We start from the raw sequence: 19,523 nt of genomic DNA on the forward strand, positions 1-19,523 counted from the left end.
TTGGTGACAGAATTCCGTCCAGTCTTCGGACACCAACTTTATCCTAAGCCTGCTACTTCGGAGCTGTGACTTGGAATGGTATTGACTAGTCTAGCCATCAGCAGGAATCCCCAACAATTGTTTATACCGGACTGAAGTGTGTTCATCTCTCATATAGAAGGGGCAGAGCCTCGGGTGGCTCCCTCAAGTACTCTTCCGCATCATGAGTGGTTGGTAACCCTCACATTCATGATCCAAAGTTCATGCTAGAACTCCCAACTATCACATGGTCCAAAATACTTGCTAGGACCCCAGCTATCACAACTATATTTTAAATTATAGGAGGAAGTGAAGAAAGTACTTCCCCTCCCCCACAATGCACCTGTATAGGGGTTGATGCCTGCGGAGACCTGAAGAGGGTGTCAGACTCTTTGGAGACATATACTGGCAGTTTTGTGCTGCCAGACATGAGCACTGAGACTGGTCCTCTGCTGAGCCATCTCTTGAGTCCCCCTCCCCTTCTCTGTTCAGAGTTCCTAGAAATACATTGAAAACTTCTGTTTTCATTTTATTGTCCCAAACTGCGTCAGGTGGCAGCATTTACCTGCACGGGAGGCCTGGAACATTGTCTTTCCTGTTAGTATTGTAACACCTTAAAGAGGGAGAGGGGGGGGGAAAGGGCATGGTTTCTATTAATTTGATAAGCAGGTGGGGAGGGCTTGGATGTCTAGTGTCTGTCAAATCACCTCTGCACTTCAATTTCCTTTCCTGGAGAGTGAGGGAGGAAGAATACTTTCAACACCTTTTCTTTTCCTTTGGTTTCTCAAGACAGGGCTTCCCTGTGTGTAGCCCTGTATGTCCTGAAACACATTATGAACCAGGCTGGCCTCGAACTCAGAGATCCGCCTACCTCTGCCTCCCAAGCACTGGGATTAAAGATGTGTGCCACCACTGTTCAGTGATGCTTCTTTCTTATAGATTTGCTGCAAGAATACAATGATGTAATGCGAGCTGAGGGCTCAGCACAGTGCCTAGAACAGAGGAGGAACTTGGCTTAAACATGAAGTCGCCTGTGCCATGTGGTGTGCCCTTTGTGTGTATCAACCTGTCATGTCCCCACCTGTGACGGCCAATGAGACTCCTTGCTTTATAGAGGGAGAAGCTAGTGCCAGATGGCCACCCCGCTGTGGCTGGCAGTCTGAGCTTATGTTTCTAGGGTATGGATACCCTTCCCTTAAATGAGCCTCACAGACTCTTGGAGGCGCCTAGACCCTCCCTGTGAACCTGGCAAAACCTAGGGCCAGGCTGGGGAAAAGGCTCAATTATGCTTCCTCTGGGAGTATAAGGACCCCAGAACTGTGGGGGAGGGGTAAACAAGCCAAGTGTAGTGGCCTATGGTTATAAACCTAGCCTGGGGTCAGCTGAGGGCTGTGGGGAAGCAGAGATTGGCAGATCTGAACCACACTGGCCAGCCAGTCCAGCCTACTTCACAATCCCAGGCCAGTGAAAGACTGTCTCAATAAACAAGGTTTTTGAGTCCCCCCTCCAAGGATGACAGCTGAGGTTGACCTCTGGCCTCCATATGCATACATGTACACATGAACATGTACACACACACCCCTCTCATGGGACCATGAGATGACTGTCACCTTGTAGAATAGACCCAAAGTGGATCTCTGTTTCCCAGCTTCCCAGCAGAACTCAGAGTCGGTGCCTTTACCTGCCAGTCACCTTCCTTCCTACCAGCAGAGAACCCAGACTGGACAGAAGTCCCCTGTGGGCTCCCACTGTGTGCAGTAAGTCCTTAAAACCTAGAATCAGAAGATCGGGGCCTTCGACGGTTGAATGATCAGGGACATTTTGCTCTGTAAACCTCAGTCTTCTCTCAGTGTCTGCAAAATGAGAATCCACTGAGCCCTCTGTCTCTGAGGCCAGAGTTAAAACAGTGGCCTTCTCCAAAGCTCATAGGCTCTTCTGGGAGCTGACTGGGAAAGGGGGATGGGAGTGGGGAAGCTCAAAGGTCCTGAGCCTAGGACAGGACTACTTCTTGATCCCTAACAGACACAACGAGACATCACCCCACCCCCCGTGTAGCCTGGGTTAAAAGCCCAGGAGAGTTAGGGACTGGGGCTACAGACCCTGCTAAGCCCAGATATCTCAGGGGAGATACACAATCCCAGCCATGAACCTTGACCTTAATTTCTCGCGTCATGTGGGACTGTGAAATTCATTAGGGCCTGGCGGGGTTGGAGTGATGGAGATGTCAGGCAGGCAATCGGGTGGGTATTTAATCCGTCAGATGTGAAGCTTGCCATTTAGCGAGCCAACGAGAGAATGTACAATCTATACGTTCATTAGTGACAACATGTGTTGGCCCAATCAGCACCCGCCAATGACAGCAGGCACAGGGGCACATCACCCATGCGGCAAATCACCTTGGAGAGAGGGCAGTCCCCGTCCCCCACCATCCAGGTACCCTTCTGCACCTTCTGACTATTCTAAAAGCTGCCAGTCACCTGTATGGGCCCCCGTAGAGGTGGGGGCAGGGCTGTGGATGATTCAGGGAGGAGACCCTGGTGAGCAAGCTGTAGCGCTGGGGAGGCTTACTCCGGGGGGTTGATTGGACTGTCTTTTCTCTTCTATCCCATCTCCTGGGTACATGCAGTCCCTCTTAACTCAGCTTCAGATGTGTGTCTGTCCCCACACCTCTCCTCTACCACATAATCCCAGCTTGATAACTGCCGCAGAGAGGTCCAAGTCCTTCTGATTACAGAAGCCTCGCCCTCCCCAGCCAGTCCCCCTCCGTGTCCCCAGGAAAGTGGCTTTCTGCTTTCCGTTTGCTTTGCTTGGTGATCAGATGTGATTGAAAAAAAAAAGAAGAAGAAGAAAAGAAGTCACTCAGTCGCATCTTCTTCAAACCTAAGTGCATAAAGGAAGGTCCTACAGAGGGACTGAAAGGGGCTTTCTCGATTCTTCTTCCTCTTCCTCCTCCTCCTCCTTTTTCTTCTTCTTCTCCACGTGTATGTGAAAGCCAGACAGATCAGGGCTCAGCTCTTGCTCTTTCTGGTTGCTGGTTGTAGAACCCTGAGGCACGTTGTAGCTGTGGGACCTATGAAAGCAGAGAGCGTGCTGCCATGCCCCCATCCCCCCTGAGGGCTCTGTCCTAGGTCAACCTCCCTCCAGAAGCCACACTGGAAACAAACCTGGAGGGCAGGTGGCTTGCTTGTCAGAAGACCCAGAGAAGTGGCTCCCGGCACCTACAAGTGCCCCAGGAACAAGAGCACAATCATTCTGGGAAATTAGGGCATGGAAGCCACGCTCTATCCCAGCTCAGGGACCAGGAGAGCTGAGCCACAGAAAGTGAGGGCGGCTTCTGAAGAGGTGACTTCCCGTCATCCTAGCATTCTCTAAACAAAAGCCCACAGACAGAGAGGCAAAGAGGCAGACAGGTCCTAGGATAAAGTAGTACCAGGGGTTCAGAGATGAGCTCAGAGCCATGTTTAGTGGCTCTGTGGCTTCTGATGCCATTGGACACTTAGAAGATGCCTTATGGACACATGAGATGGGATGTGGTGCCTCAGAGACATCCTCTGGGAAGTGTCCATCAGTGCAGTTCTTGGACTCTGTACCCTTGACCCTGCCACTCAGCACAAGAGCAGATTCCTGGAAACTGTAGTACTGATGTCACCAGTGATGTGATGGAGAGACAAGGGTGTCCTGGGATTGACCCTGTGCAGGGCTGTTGCCCTCTGCCTGTGGTCATGGAGGCTCACTGAGAAGTCCTAAGTCATGCTGGGCATTGGGCCTTGTCTCAGGGAGTCTGTGTCTGATGCTGGGTCCCTGGGAGGCTTGTCTGACCACTGGTTCCACCTGGGTGGCTCTGGAGCCCAGCTCTGCCACCAAGTGATTGCAGTCTTACCTGTGGCCTTCAGCAGACAGGTCTCAGGAACTCTAGCCAGCCTTCCTCCTTAGCTCCTGTCAAAGTATATGGGTAGCAGGGCAATCCTTCCAGAGGCTTCCTGTGTGGAGTCTCTTCTAATCTCTTGAACCCAGGCAACCCTAACCTCCACCTCTATCTGCATTGGTCCTTCTTGCTCTTCTGAGTATATCTCACAAGGACACTTGTCATTGGATTTAAACCCACTATGACATCATCCTTAACTTAGTTACACCTGCCAAAGCCATTTTTCCAAGGTCACGTGCCCCTGGGGTAAGGACATGGACATGTCTTGAGGGGCAACCAGTTGACATATTTCATCCTCCTCAATCGTGACTTACAGATAGCAAAATGGACAATTGGATAATACGTTATACCAAGGACATTGGGGCTGGCCACGGGATCTAGTAGATCTTCCAAAGCAGGCTTTTCACAGCTTCTCCCCATGCCCCACCCCCACCCTCTCCATCCATCTCACCCCAACCCCATCTTGCACTATCTATTCCAGGACCATGGCCTCTTCAGCTAGGCTTACCTCAGCCTCCCTGAAATGCCTTCCCCACACTTCAGGGACCACTCATTCCCGCAGGATCTCTTTGCCCACGCTGTCCTTGGACTCCTAACCTCCAGCCATGGTGGGTCTGTTCTCTTGCCTGTGTGAGGACTATACCCCCAGTTGCATGGGAAGAGTCTAGACTGCCTCTAGTTCTTTCCAGTGTCCTCTCTTGTCCTGTGTAGCTGCGGCTCAGGTGATCAGGCAGGTTCATGTTGAACTGTGGCTGGGAAGGCTGAGCCGCTAGACCAGCAAGACCAGAGCAATAGACACTCCAGACAGGGCTAGAAAGAGCCCCTTCCTGACACAGTGAGGGAATCTGAGGCACACGGGACAGGGAGTGACTCTCCTGAGTGAGACGGGACCTCTGATAGTTCAAGTTCAAATTCTGGCTCTGCCACTGCAGTCCACTGACCGTAACGTGTCTCTCTGGGCCTCAGCCACTCACCTGAATCACAGGTGTGATAATGGGGAGAAAATGAGAAACAGGCTCACTTGAGTGTGCCTAACACATAAACAGTCCACCATCTATCGCCTAAAACTATAATCGCTGAGAGTGTTTTTAAAAGTAGATGGGTTAGGGAAATGCTAGGTACTTGCCTTGCAAATGTGAGGGCCTGGGTTGAGATCCCTAACACCCCCACAGAAAAAGCCACGTGACCCTAGTGCTGCTGCAGGGGAGGTAGGGAGAACTCTTGTGTCTCTCTAGGCAGCCAGCCCGCCTTGCCAATCTGGCAAATCCTCGTGAGAAACCTCATCTCAAGGGTGGGAAACGCTCCTGAGTGACAACACTCAAGGTGGCCCTCCATCCTCCACACATGTGCACACACATGCACATACTTGCACACATATGCACACAATACAGAAATAAAATGACGCTGCAGGCCGTGTCTTTGTTATTGTCCAGCCTGCTGCCTCTTGTAATGTACTCAACAAACCTATTTTTCTGTCTTAAAAAAAAAAACACATGTGCAAAAATGATGAAATTCCTTATGCAAACCTTTGGTGTCTGCCCCATAGCGGAATCTCAGCAGCACTGTGTGACTTCAATGCCTTGCTTAATCTCTCGGAGCCTCACTTGCCTCATCTATAAGGTGAGAACCATGTTAGCTGAGCCTGAGTGTCAACATGTCTGCATTACTCAGAGCAGCACTGGGACCCTTAAGGACTGATCGGGATGGAGCACTGCTCTGGCAGGCAGCCGCCACCAGCAGAGGTTTTCATCTGGGACCCCTTACCTTATAGGGGTGATGTCAAGTTGTTAAAGATAAGTGTCCCTTACCTTATATAGGGGTTGATGTCAAGTTGTTAAAGACAAGTGTCCCTTACCTTATAGGGGTAATGTCAAGTTGTTAAAGACAAGTATCCCTTACCTTATAGGGGTGATATCAAGTTGTTAAAGACAAGTGTCCCTTACCTTATATAGGGGCTGATGTCAAGTTGTTAAAGACAAGTGTCCCTTACCTTATATAGGGGCTGATGTCAAGTTGTTAAAGACAAGTGTCCCTTGCCTTATAGGGGTGATGTCAAGTTGTTAAAGACAAGTGTCCCTTGCCTTATAGGGGTGATGTCAAGTTGTTAAAGACAAGTGTCCCTTGCCTTATAGGGGTGATGTCAAGTTGTTAAAGACAAGTGTCCCTTGCCTTATAGGGGTGATGTCAAGTTGTTAAAGACAAGTGTCCCTTGCCTTATAGGGGGTGATGTCAAGTTGTTAAAGACAAGTGTCCCATACGGCGCCAGGTCCACATACTTGGTTATTCTCCTGCCTTTGAGCTGCCGTCCCCCCTCCCGCCACGAACAAGAGTCCCTGGGGATCGCCAGGCAGTAGGCATACTGTACTCCTGTCCCCCTGACAGCCTTTGACACAGCATAATTGCTTCCCCCACGGCAACTCCTTTAAGTTCAGAGCTGCTGGCCAGAGCAATTTGCTCCCCATCAATTTTTATTTCCGGATTTTAAAATAAAGGGAAATAAAGCAACGAGCACCGTTACCCAAGAAAAACAGCACATCTGCAACAGACAAGTCAGCCCAGTGCCTCGAGAGCACCCTGCTAGCCTCCCTTCTAGCCTGCAGGACCAACATCTGGATAATCCAGCAGGTGTCTCCTTCACCTTGACCCGGCTTCTGTTGTACAGCCCGGGAACCTGGGAGGTTGGGCTGAGGGTGTTCACCGGGAGCACCTGTGCAGAGGGTACAGAAAGTGTGTTGAGCCCTGGGGTGGGGAGTGGTAGGGATGAAGCTTGGCTGCCTGGCATATGCAAAGTCCTTGGTTCAGTCCCCAGCACCACATACGCCAGATGTGGCTATACATGCCTGTAAGCCCAACTCTCAAGGAGTTGAGGCCAGAGGATCAGAAGTTCAAGGTCACTCTTGGCTACACAGCAAGTTTGAGGCCAGCCTGGCTTACAGGAGACTTTGCTTTAAAACAAAACAAACAAACAAATAAACGGCAATGTCCGCTTTACTTGGAAAGTGGTCCCTGTGTGCCAGATACAGCAGAAAATACCCTCCATCAGTTGCCTTCATCGATCCACCACAGCCCCATGAGAGCAGCCCCACTGCTCTTGTCCCTAGTTCACAGATAAGGAAACCTGGGCTCAGAGTGGATGTTATGATGGGGGCTTCTCCTTCTCACCTCCCTTTTCTTATCTTCCTATGATGTCTCCATGCTCCCTCCTCTCCCCTCTCCTCCTTCTGCTGGCTCACCCCTCCTCCTCAGCAGCATGCCCTGTTCCAGACTTCCTACGGACTCAGCCCAGACCAAGCACCAGAGACTCCCTTGAGTATGTCATTTCTCTTTCTGTAACCTGTGGTCAGCCCCTGGTTCCACTGCTCCCTGGACCACCCATCATCTGATCCCTCGAGTCCTAACACTCCCCTGAGCCATGATCAGTAGCCCTTCTCCAATGATTATGGCCACCCCCACCCCTGGGAAGCGCTCAGAGTAGCAACATCCTGCCATCCTTGACCCCTGCCCACCACATGGCCACTGTGGCCTCATCTTCAATCCCACTTCAGCTGAGTGGAGATAGAAATTTCCCAATGTACTCTACATTATTCTGGAAGCACGAAGAGCCTGGATGTCCCGGGCTATAACTTCCCACCTAGAATGGTTATCTGCATCTCCTGGGAGGGAGATGGGTACTTTGAAAGCTCTATGCTCTCAGAGCCCATTGGTAGAGCTTCCTCCCACGGATGCCAGCCTCTCTAGCCCCCACTCCCAATTTCTTTGCAGAGCTCCTCCACTCGCACTTGGTTGGAGGGGCCGCTGCAAGGGCCTGGTTGATGATGAATGTGAAAAGGATGACGGCGCAGCACCGGGGCTCGGTGGAGCTGTTTAAAAATGCATTCTGCCATGTAAATTTCTGCCCCATCAATCCTTATGACATGTCACACATTGCTATTGTTTCCTGAACAAATTGTGCCTGGTGCCCTTCTCTGCAGCTCTGTGCAAGGGAGCAGAACTGCCCTCGACGCCTGCTAAGTTGCCGGGACCGGTGCTGCCTGCGAGGTAGCCCGGCAGCTGGGCCTGCCGTGCTTCAGAGCGGAAGGCCCTGCACACACGTGCAGGGAGTCCGGATGTGCATGCGTGACCAGAGTGCAGGTGTTGCGTGAGGAGCCACTGCGCATGTGCCTACAGGCCTGCTGGGAGAGAGGTCCAGGTGGCTGGGAGAGGTGGGGAGAAGACCATAGGGACTGGCGGGAGCACTTGAGGCTGAAGAGGAGGGTGTGGATGATCTGTGTGTTTCTGTGTTAGCAACCTGGGAGCTCTGCCTGCCTGTATCAGCAGATAGAAAAAGAAATTTCTGGAAGTGTATACAAGGGGAAAATAGGTTACTGGGAAGTGGGTCTATTCGGGACTCAGGGTGGGGGAGAGGGAAAGAGAAAGAGGGTGTGTGTGCCTATAAAAACTTGGGGAGATGCAGAAAGGGAAAGGGTATAGTGAGGGACAGCTTTTAGTCTCCCTAAAGGGGTTGGGGAGTTAGTTGACTTGGCTACAGATGAGAGGTCTATCCCAACAGGAAAAGAGTCAGATAGCCAAGTCCAGCATCCAGGAAGAGTGGGGCTGTGTTTGGAAGGAGGCCCAGAGAAAGCCCATCTAGAGCGATGTGAGCAGTGGGAGTCGGTGGGGTTTAAGGCTCAGAAATAGCAGATAAACACGAACAAGGCCAAGTTAAGGGCCCACAGGGAAGTATAGGAACACTGTGTAGGGCGGTGTGAGGAGACAGTGGCAGGACATTTGCCTCAGAGCAGCCTAGAGGAGGGGATGAAAAAGGTTCATCACGAAGACTAGGTGGGTAAGAAGGCATTTTCAGGGAGCTCGAGGACCTAGGAATCCCTCTAGGATGCTGGGCCTGATATGAGTGCTGGACCCACAGACACAGGGAAGCCTGAATAGGGAGAATTAGGTAGGTCAGAGGTTACCTGTTTTCACTAGGGTGCTCTAACCCTTAACAGAAATGTCAGGATAGAGACTACACCACACCAACCTTCCCTTCAAGTGGGCCGAAGACACCCATACAGACAAAGCCCAGACTTGAACAGAGCTGGGAACCTTCTTTGGGAGGCAGTAGAAGGCCCATGCTAGCCTAGCTAGCTCCTCTCAGTCAAAGCTGAAGGGACACTAGAGCAGGGACAGAGCTGCTGAGACGGGAGGAGAGCCCTGCCTGTAGGGAACCCTCTGGCTCCTTTAGACCCGGAGCACCCAGACCCCCACCCTCTATTTGCAGGAGAACCAGGAAGGCACATGGTTAGAAACTCAGGCTTCAGCTGTCTGGTTCATATTCCTGCACTATGGTTGTGTGACCTTGGATAAGTTAGTTGACCTCACAGAGCCCTGGGCCCCCCTTTCTCTGTAGAATGGGGGGTCCCACAGAGCTATTGGGAAGATGGGATAAAAGCATGGAATATATTTGTAAAATCTGTGGCCTTTAGTGAAATGCTCACAAAAAAAAAAAAAAACCCACAAGGTGTACCGCCCCTCCAGACTCCCCCACTCACCTTGTCTTAACCTTTGGAATTTTCTCCCCATGTGTATTTATTTTTTTTCCTTTTTGCCCACAGCAGAAAATTACACTTGTGCTGGCATTGTCCATCAGGAAAATAAGCACCGTGGGCACAATCGTGCAGCTCAAATGCCGAATGCACTCTGCCAGAAAAGCTGTGCAGGACAAGGTTGAGGAGATTCCTCCAAAACCAGGCATCTAGGCACCCCAGCCACGACTCTGTCCCCCTAGGGAAGGCATGTGGGACAGGTGCTGACCACAGAGCAGGTGCTAAGCCCAGGGCCGGTGCTAAACCCATGGGAGGTGCTGGCCACGAGGTGCTGACCATGGGGGTAGACGCTGATCAAGGAGACATGAACTGGCCATAGCGACAGTTGCTTTGCCCTGGAAGCAGGCACTGATCATGGAGACAGATAGTGACCCACCTTAATTCCTTCTAGTCTGTGGAAAGCCTGGTGGGAAGGCAAAGATGTTCTGAGTCTCCAGGTCTGGGTGCCCTGCTACGCACAGCCAGTAACTGTCCTGTAGACACCAGGCACCTTACCACAGGCCCTTCTGTCGCTCAGTTCAGCCTCTCCAGCTTCTTTCCCACCTAGAGCTCACTCTCTGCCATATCTCCTCACGGCTCTAGACCCTGTGTTCCACTATCTAGCTAGTTCTTTCTCAGCCTTATTCCGATCGTAAGCCACCTTCCAAAGAGGACTTAACACTTTGGTACAGCATCTGGCACCTTGGGAAAGCTAGAAAGAATTTACTGAGTAGTGAGGGTAGTAGGGAGGGAGGGAGGAAGGGCAGATGCTATAGGTGCCTCCTGGCAAGCCAGCCGTCCTCCATCTGCCCTTCATATCCACTGTGTTCTGTCTGCGGTCCCTCCAAAAGAGTCATGCCTCTCCAGGCTGTGACCAGTTGGTCTTTAGAAGTAGCCAGAGTCTGAGGTGCTTCACGAACCCCAGGTTGCCCCTACTCAAGCCACATGGCTCCTCACTGGCCACAGGAGCATCTGCTTGTGGCGCAGAAGCCCAACATGCTAATGCTTTGGCTAGAAATGGGATTTCACTCCATTGGCAAAAACTGAGTCCATGCGCGATGCCGCAAGCAACAGCAAGCTTGATCTGAGCTTGTTCACCAGGAAGGAAGTGGGGGCACATGAGTGATGTTTAGGTCCCCAGATTGTGCCATGCATTCCAAGAGAGATGTGACCAAGGACTCTTGGCCATGACCAGCAAATGTGCAGATTATCTAAGGGAAGGGACATTTGGGGTGGGTCCTGATGGGTATATCAGAGTTTTAAATGAAAGGGTGGAGTAGTGAACAATGAGAAGAGTTCAGGGTGCATCAGGGAAGGTGTAGCTACAGGAACAAAGGCCGGCTGGGCTGTGGCTGTTCTAGATGTCAGGATATTGGTCTGAATTAGCTCATCAAGTAACAAGGAGCCATTGAGGGGATTTTTTGTTTTGTTTTTTAGCAGAAAAGGACAGCTTTTTTTTTTAAAAAAAAAAAGATCATTTATTCATGTGTGTGTGTGTGTATTATATGTGTACAGGTGCCTACAGATGTTAGAAGATGGCATAAGACTCCCTGGAACTGGGGTTATAGGCCATTGTGAGCTGCCTGATGTGGGTGCTGGAAACAAAACTTAGGTCTTCTAGAAGAGCCTGTGTTGCTTACATAGAACTCAAAGTCTTTCACCATGAAGTGAAGTCATATGTTTTGTCAAAGGGCTAGCATATTGGACTTCTGCTTCGTCGGTATACAAAGCAGTGGGCAGCGAGTCACCAGTGAAGCCATGCTGATTGCTCAGCGGCAAGCTCCGTGAAGTGCTTGCTAGTGCTCTTAACTGCTGAGCCATCTCTCTAGTACCTGTAGAGAGCAGTCATCTTGGCCACCGGATTTATGTCTTGCCCCTACAGCCCTTCAAGAATCTTGACGGCTGGTAAGATGTGCTAGTATGTCTCCGTCCGTATGTGAGTGTCAACCCAGCATCCAGGGAGGACAAGATGGGATGGTGGTCTTGACACAAGTGCCAGAAACAGGTACTGGAGACTTGTTGAGGCGTTCACCTGGAGACCAGGGTTGCCTGGGCAGCTAGGTCAATCTGAGACACCTGTGTGGCCAACTATACCACCTTCCCATCATCTTTTCAGTCACCTACCTGACCCAGAGGCCCCAGGAGTCTCCTGCAGGACATCTGTGTACTCATTTCTAGACTGTGGCAGGAAAGAGGGTGCTTGTGTCTGTAGAGGATTATATTTTTTATCTACAGGCCTTTGGTCACGTCCTGAGGTGAGCCATGGCCTGTCTGTCACTTGTTCTGGCCATAAACTTCAGAGAGCTGCTGTGGGCAAGTCTGGGGAAGAGGGTAACTTACTGGGGGCTCGAGCAGTCGGAGCTGGGCGGGGCGGAGGCAGGCAGCAGCGGCCTGACTGTACTGGGTGGCAGATGGGCAGTAGAGCGCTGGATGTCCAGCCCTGAGGGCAGCACTCAGGGGTCCTGCGTCCCTCAAGACACCAAATGGGTTTAAATGGGGGCGTGAAGACAGGTAACTTCTGTTTAATCATTGGTAAAAAGTTGCTTTTCTATAACAGAGACTGAAATTCCTGGCAGGACATTGTTTTGGGGCCCCTAAAGACTCGCACATAAACTTCGGAGACAGGAAAAACCGCTGAGCTACCACAGTCCAGCATCTTCTCTCTTGAGTTTGGGTCTAGAACAGTTGAGGCCCAGGGGAGTCTACTGGTGAGACTCTGGGGATCAGCTGAGATCATCTTAATATAGACGCTGGCCTCTTGCCCTAATCATACCCTCCCTTCCCTGTGTGGGCTGGACATCCAAAGAGCCTGGTTGGTCCCTGGGGTCCTCTCACAGCCTGCTCAGGCCACCAAGGCTGACAAGGGAACATTTGTGGGCCCTCTGGGGTCACCATCTAATAACTGTGTGAAATATGTAGGCCCAGGACCAAGTACATCTGTCAGTCTGTCCTCGCCCTGCATCAGGGGTACCCAGGCTAAAAGGAGCTGCAGGTTAAAAAGCATTAACCAAGGTTGGGTTCAGGGAGAGCAGGAGCGGGTAAGACAGGCCAGAGAAGAGCCCTAAGCCCGACCCTATATATCTAGGCAGCACAGCCTATGCCGTCCTTGGAGTTGTCTGTGGCCCAGCCTGAACTGGAGGTGGCTGTATAAACTAGACAGGCTGGAAACCTCTCCCCTCCCCACCTTGTAAGGCACAGAGTTCTTGACCTCACCTTGGCTTCATACAGTCGAGAAATAAAAGCCAGCTGATACTTTGGTCCTGGCTTACATATTTCATACAATTATTAGATGCTGACTCCAAAGGGCCCACAAATGTTCCCTTGTCAGCCTTGGTGGCCTGAGCAGGCTGTGAGAGGACCCCAGGGACCAAGCAGGCTCTTTGGAAGCTATGCCGAGTCCAGCCCACACAGGGAAGGGAGGGTATGCCTTAGGGCAAGAGGCCAGTGTCTACATTAAGATGATCTCAGCTGATCCCCAGAGTCTCACCAGTAGACTCCCCTGGGCCTCAACTGTTCTAGACCCAAACTCCAGAGAGAAGATGCTGGACTACGGGAGCTCAGCAATTTTTTCCTGTCTCAGCAGTTTATGTGCAAGTCTTTAGGAGCCCCAAAACAATGAAGGGCACAGATCTTCTTTCAAGGCAGGGATATGTGTGTGTGGGGGGGGGCTGCTGGGTCGTTTTACCCTTCTCCTCTGTGAATGACTCCCCTCCCTTCAAGTGCCTTTTAAATCCTTCTGTATTAGTTGGGGGAACAGAACCAATAGAATGAATATGTACTGAAGGGCAGTTTATTAGATTGGATTACATGACAAGGTCTGGGTAGTTCAACAGTGGCTGTTGTACATGGTGAAGCCGGGAACTCAGTGGCTGCTCATTCTACAAAGCTGGGCTAGTCCCACCTAGCACTGACAGTCTAGAGGATTCCTGGTGAGCTGCTGGTTTTCAGTCTGCTTGGAAGCCTGAAGAGACTGGGTTCTGATATCAGTGAAGGAACCACAGCCACCACCAACAGCAATAGCAGCAGCGTTAAAGTAGAGGAACTTCCCCTCAAGAGTGAAGGCAAACAGGCCAAGTTGAAGCTTCCTCTTCCAGTTCCTTTTGTGTGGAGTACCTCCCACATCTAGCACGTGTCTTCCCACTCAAATAACCCGCTCAAGAAAATCCCTCTCCTGTGTGCCCAGCAGCCTGTCTTTTATTTGATCCCAGATCCAATCATGCTGACAAGCATGATTGACCATCTTTCCTTCCTCCTTCCCTCTCTCCTCAAGTTTCCCGCCCCATATTCCTTTTCTTGCTAGATGGCGCCCATTCCTTTCTTGGCACCAGGAAGTGCCTGCCCTTTCTGTGTACCAGGCACTGTGCCAGCCAGAGCCCAGCAGGTGGAGGCCCCACTCTGCCATATCACCAACCCTCTTCTCAAACAGAGGAGGATGCTGTTTGGTTCCCCGGGGGCCATCTTGTGCCTCTACCCACTCCAGCCCCCACCAAAGGACTCCATGACATGGTATCAGTTTTTCCTCGGACACAGAAACAGTGCTGGCATCTGGTGATACTCTGGATGCTGCATTGCCCCTGGGACTTAGGAATGGAGGGCATGAAGTTTTCACCTCCTTTCTCCATCTCTGGAAGGGGAGAACAAAGGTCTCACCAGGAGCGCTGGGGTCGCCTCTGCCCTGGAACACCCAGGCTCCTTTCCTTCTGGAACAGTGCTCCTCTGGGGTTAGAGGACTCCTCTCAGCAGCCAGGGGCATGGGATACAAAGTGAGCTTTGTTTCAAGCTGTGAGACCTGGGTAAATGATGGACTTTTGTGGTGCCTCAGTTTCCCCATCTGTTATTTGGGTTTGGTATAAGAATGGCATCCCTGTGTGGGGGCGGCACTAAGTCTCTAGTCGCGGCAGTTGTCATGAGGAGTGGCTCGGGCAGGGGAGGCCCTGGGGAGTCAGTGTCTGCTTCTGTATTAACTCGGCACAGCATATACACTGAGGAGCTTAACCCGGCTCTGAACCTGGCTAGGATCACAGTGGAGGAGGGGGGGGTAGCAGCTGTCTGCACACAGACTCTAGGACCATTGCTGTGAAAACTGGGCGCAGGAGGCAGTGCCCTGAAAACAGGCAGCCCAGAGCCCTCAGAAATGGCATCTTTATGAATAGCCACATTTTCTGGTTAACTAAGGTCTTAATTCTCTGGGTATAAACATATTTTTCATTTCATTCATTTGGGATAGAAATATATTATTCATCTATCTGCCTTCCGGAACTGGATATACCGAGCACACATTAGCTTCTCATGAAAATTCAGGTTTATTATAAAGAACGTAGAATTTAATAGATTTCATAGAATCTGGGAGCTTTTTAAAAAGAACCTCAGAAAATATTGAGCGGAGGGGCATTAAAACGTATTTTTAGCTACCGTCTCTATTCACATTCCATCTTGGAGAGAAGCCCGAGAGTAAAGCCGATGTAAGTGAGCCCCAAGGTCAGCCCAGCCAACTGGTACCTGGGAGCAGGCCACAGCTCGCCAGCTCCAAAGCGTTCGCCTAGGAAGGGGCCAGAGTTCAGGTCGAGGACAGTGCCTACCCATGGGGAGGACCTGCTGAATCTGCAAGGCAGAAGAGAGGAGGAGGGGAAAGGAAAGGAGAAGCTGGACGGCATCTTCAGATGGCAGCCGCGTTCAGGGTGAAACAGAAGCCAATGACCCTAGCCACCAAAGCCTTCTAGAAGGACTGTGCTTCCCCCATGTGACCTGACAAGTCACCTGTGGCCAGTGACCACCTTGCTGAACAGCACAGGCTCTGAGCAATTTGGCTGGGCCACAGGAGGCACATCAAAGGGGCATAGGTGGCCTGGGCCCTTTCCTGGCATGTCACTCACCATCTCCCCTTTTACCACTGCAGGCAACCGACAATGATGTGGGCACCTTTGGGGAAGTCAACTACTTCTTCAGTGATGACCCTGACAGGTGAGTTCCTGCCCTGGCCTCTTGGCAGCAGCTTCTGACGACCCATAGAGTCCAGCAAACTGCCCTGTGCCCAGGGGAGCTCCGAGAATCTGAACCCTAGAACAGTGGTTCTAAACCTTCCTAACACTGCGACCTTTCAATACAGCTCCTCATGCTATGGTGACCCCCCCAACCATAAAATTATGTTTGCTTCTACTTCATAACTGTATGTTTGATATTGGTATAAATCGTAGCATAAATATCTGATATCTGACCCCCCCCCAAAGGGGTCACGACCCATGGGTTGAGAACCACTGCTCTAAAGCAAGATTGTTTGTCTGGCTCTAGCTGGAACCAGCTGGCTAAGCCCCTAAGCTCTCTGGTACAGGGTTTCTCTGGACATAGCTTTGGGAGCAGAGAAGCAGGCATCTATGAGGCCCAGAAGTTTGAACACTGCTCCTCCTGCCACCAGAGGCCACGGAGGACATTTGAGGACCCACTGTGCACCAGGCTCTCTGTCAAACACTCACCATACATCGGCCTTAGTCCTGGATCGTCCCTTGTCACTGATAGGGAGTTCAGTCATCAGAACTCTCCTCACTTCCATTGGACAGGAAGTCGCAGCTCCAAGAGGCTGGGTGACTTACAAAAATTCACACAGCTGGTAGGCAGCAGGGCTAGGCCTCTATACATGGCCTCTACCGCCAGGACACATGGCCGCTACCAGGAGGGTGACTCTCGGCATACAGCAGCTACAAGTTGGACCGCTTGACTCTGTGCTTCCCTGCACATGGTAGTAATACAGTCCTTGATCTAGACCTGGTCTGCCTCTTGCCATCAGTTTATCAGAGGCTGGGAAGACCTGCCAATTGAACATGTTCAAAGGCCTAGTTGAAGCCACAGGGCAGGTCCGCTGCTGAGAATGAGCAGCCTAGGGCTGGGGTGACACCTCGGTCAGGAAGGTACTTACCATGCAAGTATGGGGATCTGAGTTCGATCCTCCTGGAACCCAAGTGAAAAAGCCAGGTATGATGGTACGTGCTTGTAATCCCAGAGGAGGGAGAGACGGGAGGATGCCCTGTGGGGCTCACAGACCAGACAGCCTGAGCTCTGGGTCAGTGAAAGACATTGTCACAAAGCCCTTCCATACACATGTGTAGACAAGTACACTTGCACACATGCTATTATACATATACACACCACACATACACAGAGAGAGAGAGAGAGAGAGAGAGAGAGAGAGAGAGAGAGAGAGAGAGAGAGAGAGAGAATGAATAGTCACATATATTTGGAAGCCCAACCTAATGAGGCAGTTTGGCTGTGAACTAGCATTAACACCCAGATAGTCCATGGATGATCAAGGAGAAACTGGGACCCTATTAGGTGTCACTGGCAATGCTGAACACTCTGCGACAGAGGCCCCAACACTAGGTAGATGCATAGCAGTGGCTGGATGCACAGGGCAGTATCTCCCTCAGGAGCCCAGTGGTCCTGGGGCCCAGTCATCCTGACTCTCTCCTCTCTTCCCATCTCTGGACCCAGGGTTTCCCAAGCGCCCTTCCAGGCGTGAATTGCTGGCAGCCGCTGGACAGGCAAAGCATACACACGGTCCTGGTAGCTCATGTGGATTTCTAAAGGGCACCCCTAAAGGCGATAGCTGGAGGGTTGGTCTCACTGGCCCTCATGATCCCCAGAACACTTCGACCAGCCTCTTCCCAAAGGCTTGATCCCTCCAGCAAATGATAGTATCAGCTCCAAAAGAGGACCCAGCACCCTTCTCCAACTATCAGACAGCAGAGTTTGTGTCCCCAGTTCTCTGTTATCTAAACACGCCCAGTGGGCAAAGCTCCTCCTCACAGAGAGGGGCCTGTCACCGGGTCCTTGGCCCCCCACTGGAGCTCACCCACAACGTGCTTTAATCCTGGCATCCTCTCCCTCCTCCCTCCCCGACACAGGTTCTCACTGGACAAGGACACGGGGCTCATTGTGCTCATAGCTCGGCTGGACTACGAACTTATCCAGCGCTTCACCTTGACTGTCATCGCCCGGGATGGAGGTGGTGAGGAGACCACGGGCCGGGTCCGGATCAATGTGCTGGATGTCAATGACAATGTGCCCACCTTCCAGAAGGATGCCTACGTGGGTGCCCTGAGGGAGAATGAGCCCTCTGTCACGCAGCTGGTGCGGCTCAGGGTAAGGCCCAGGAGCCCTGCTCTTGTTATCTCCTGAGTTCTTGCAGGTGGCACCAGACTCCCATCTACATGCCTGGAGCTCCTCTGAGCATCACCTCCTGCCCCTAGAGAGCCAGAAGGGACGCATTCAACGTGTTTGCCTCAACCCAGATGTCAGGCCATTTAGCCTGAAGGCACCCCCAATGCCCCCTTTCGAGGCCATAGGGTGGGGTGTCCGTCCCGTTGCAAAACCACCATTAGCGTGGTAAGATGGCTCAATGGGAAAGGGCCTGCGATCAAATATGAGGACCTTGGTTCAGTCCTGAACTTCCCTGTCAAAACTGAATCACACCTGTGATCCCAGTGCGGAGGAGGGGAGACAGGAAGGTCCATGTTAGCCAGTTGGCAAGGTCCAGTTTCAGTGAGAGAGAGACCCTCACTGGGAGGTGGTGGCACACGCCTTTAATTCCAGCATTCAGGAGGCAGAGGCAGGCAGATCTCTGTGAGTTTGAGGTCAACCTGGTCTACAGAGTGAGCCCCAGGACAGCCAGGGACAGAAAAACCCTGTCTGAAAAACACCAAGGGGATGGGTGGAGAGAGAGACCCTCTCCCAAAAGATAAGGCAAAAAACAGTGAAAAATACACGTGATGTCAACATCTGGCCTCCACACACACTCACACAGGTGCACATGTATCTACACACATGTACACACACATACTTGAGAATGTACACACACACACATAAAGTAGCCACAGAAACCACAAAAGGAGAAGCAAGGGAGAGATGGGCAGTGAAGGCATTGCCTGTGGGGAGAGAGTGGGGCCCACCTGAAATGAGGCTCTGTTCTGCCTAAGTCCCCTGCAGCAAGTCCCTAACACACAGCAGTGATCTCTAACCAGAGACTTCATGTCCCCTCACGGTTTCCCCATCATCAGAACCAAAGTGACAGGACCCAGGCTCTCTCCTTGGAGCTTGTTTCTGAAACAAACGGTGAAGGCAAGGGTGAAGAGTGGGCATGGGTGCGCAAAAGATATGAGCCACCTAGCCTGCCATGATTTCCCCAAAGACCCTGCCCTTCCCTTTGACTCAGCCCCATGCTGGAAAGTCCTGAAGGCTCTCTAGAGTCAGAGACACTCTAGAAAGAAGTTCCCACAGTCAAAGGAAGAAGCATCCCTGGTCCCTTTCTGAATATTTGCTTCCCTTCTTACCTACAAGCGACATGCATTTAATAGGAACCAACTGTGCACCAAGCCAGGCATGCTGCAGCACTCAAGAGTCAGAGGGCCCTGCACACATAGGCCCACGGACTAATTGCAAGCAGCAATTATAAGAACTTACAGTGGGCCTCAGAGCGCTAGCAGAATACCCAAGGATCCCAGTTTTAACCTGTCTTCTGTTGCTGGAGTGCAGTAGCGGAGGCTGCATACTTTATAAAGGAAGCAAAGTGCTGTGTGCCCATCAATTTGACCTCGGCCTAAGCCGAGGCTCCCTCACAGTGTTGTAGACAGCATCATGAGTGGATCAGGCAAGGAAGTTCACACAGCTAGATAGGAAGCAGGACAGATTCAAGATCAGGCCTTCCTTTCCTATAGTAACTTGATCTTGATCAGGGTCCCTTAAAATGACATTAATTCATGCTAGTGGCAGAACCTCCAATGACATAACCACCTCCCACGAGGCCCCACCCCTTAAAAGTTCCACTACCTCTTAATGCTACCCACCCCGAGAACCAAGCCATTAACACATGAACTTTTGGGGACAAACTGAATAGCAGTCGTAGCAGTCTTATCTCTGGGGGGCCATCTATGACGTGAGGTGTTGGGGCTGGAACAGAGAATATGGGACATTGATATGCCAGTCATCCCCTGGAAGAGCCAGCTCCATTTTCCAGCCCACCTTTGTGCCCA

General features: G+C 51.5%; 1 protein-coding gene across 1 annotated transcript in view; it reads left to right on the forward strand.

The window, feature by feature from the left end:
• The window catches only part of LOC126498958 (cadherin-23-like), a 255,620-nt gene that overhangs the window by 207,137 nt on the left and 28,960 nt on the right, over positions 1-19,523 (forward strand). Inside the window, exons 14-15 of the mRNA XM_050137954.1 lie at positions 15,401-15,465; positions 17,400-17,637. Coding sequence (XP_049993911.1) covers positions 15,401-15,465; positions 17,400-17,637 — 303 coding nt within the window. The remainder of the gene's footprint in view (positions 1-15,400; positions 15,466-17,399; positions 17,638-19,523) is intronic.

Source organism: Alexandromys fortis, unplaced genomic scaffold (assembly GCF_014885135.2).
Source record: "Alexandromys fortis isolate MF-2015 unplaced genomic scaffold, M_Fortis_MF-2015_v1.1 scaffold_9, whole genome shotgun sequence".
NCBI lineage: Eukaryota > Metazoa > Chordata > Mammalia > Rodentia > Cricetidae > Alexandromys > Alexandromys fortis.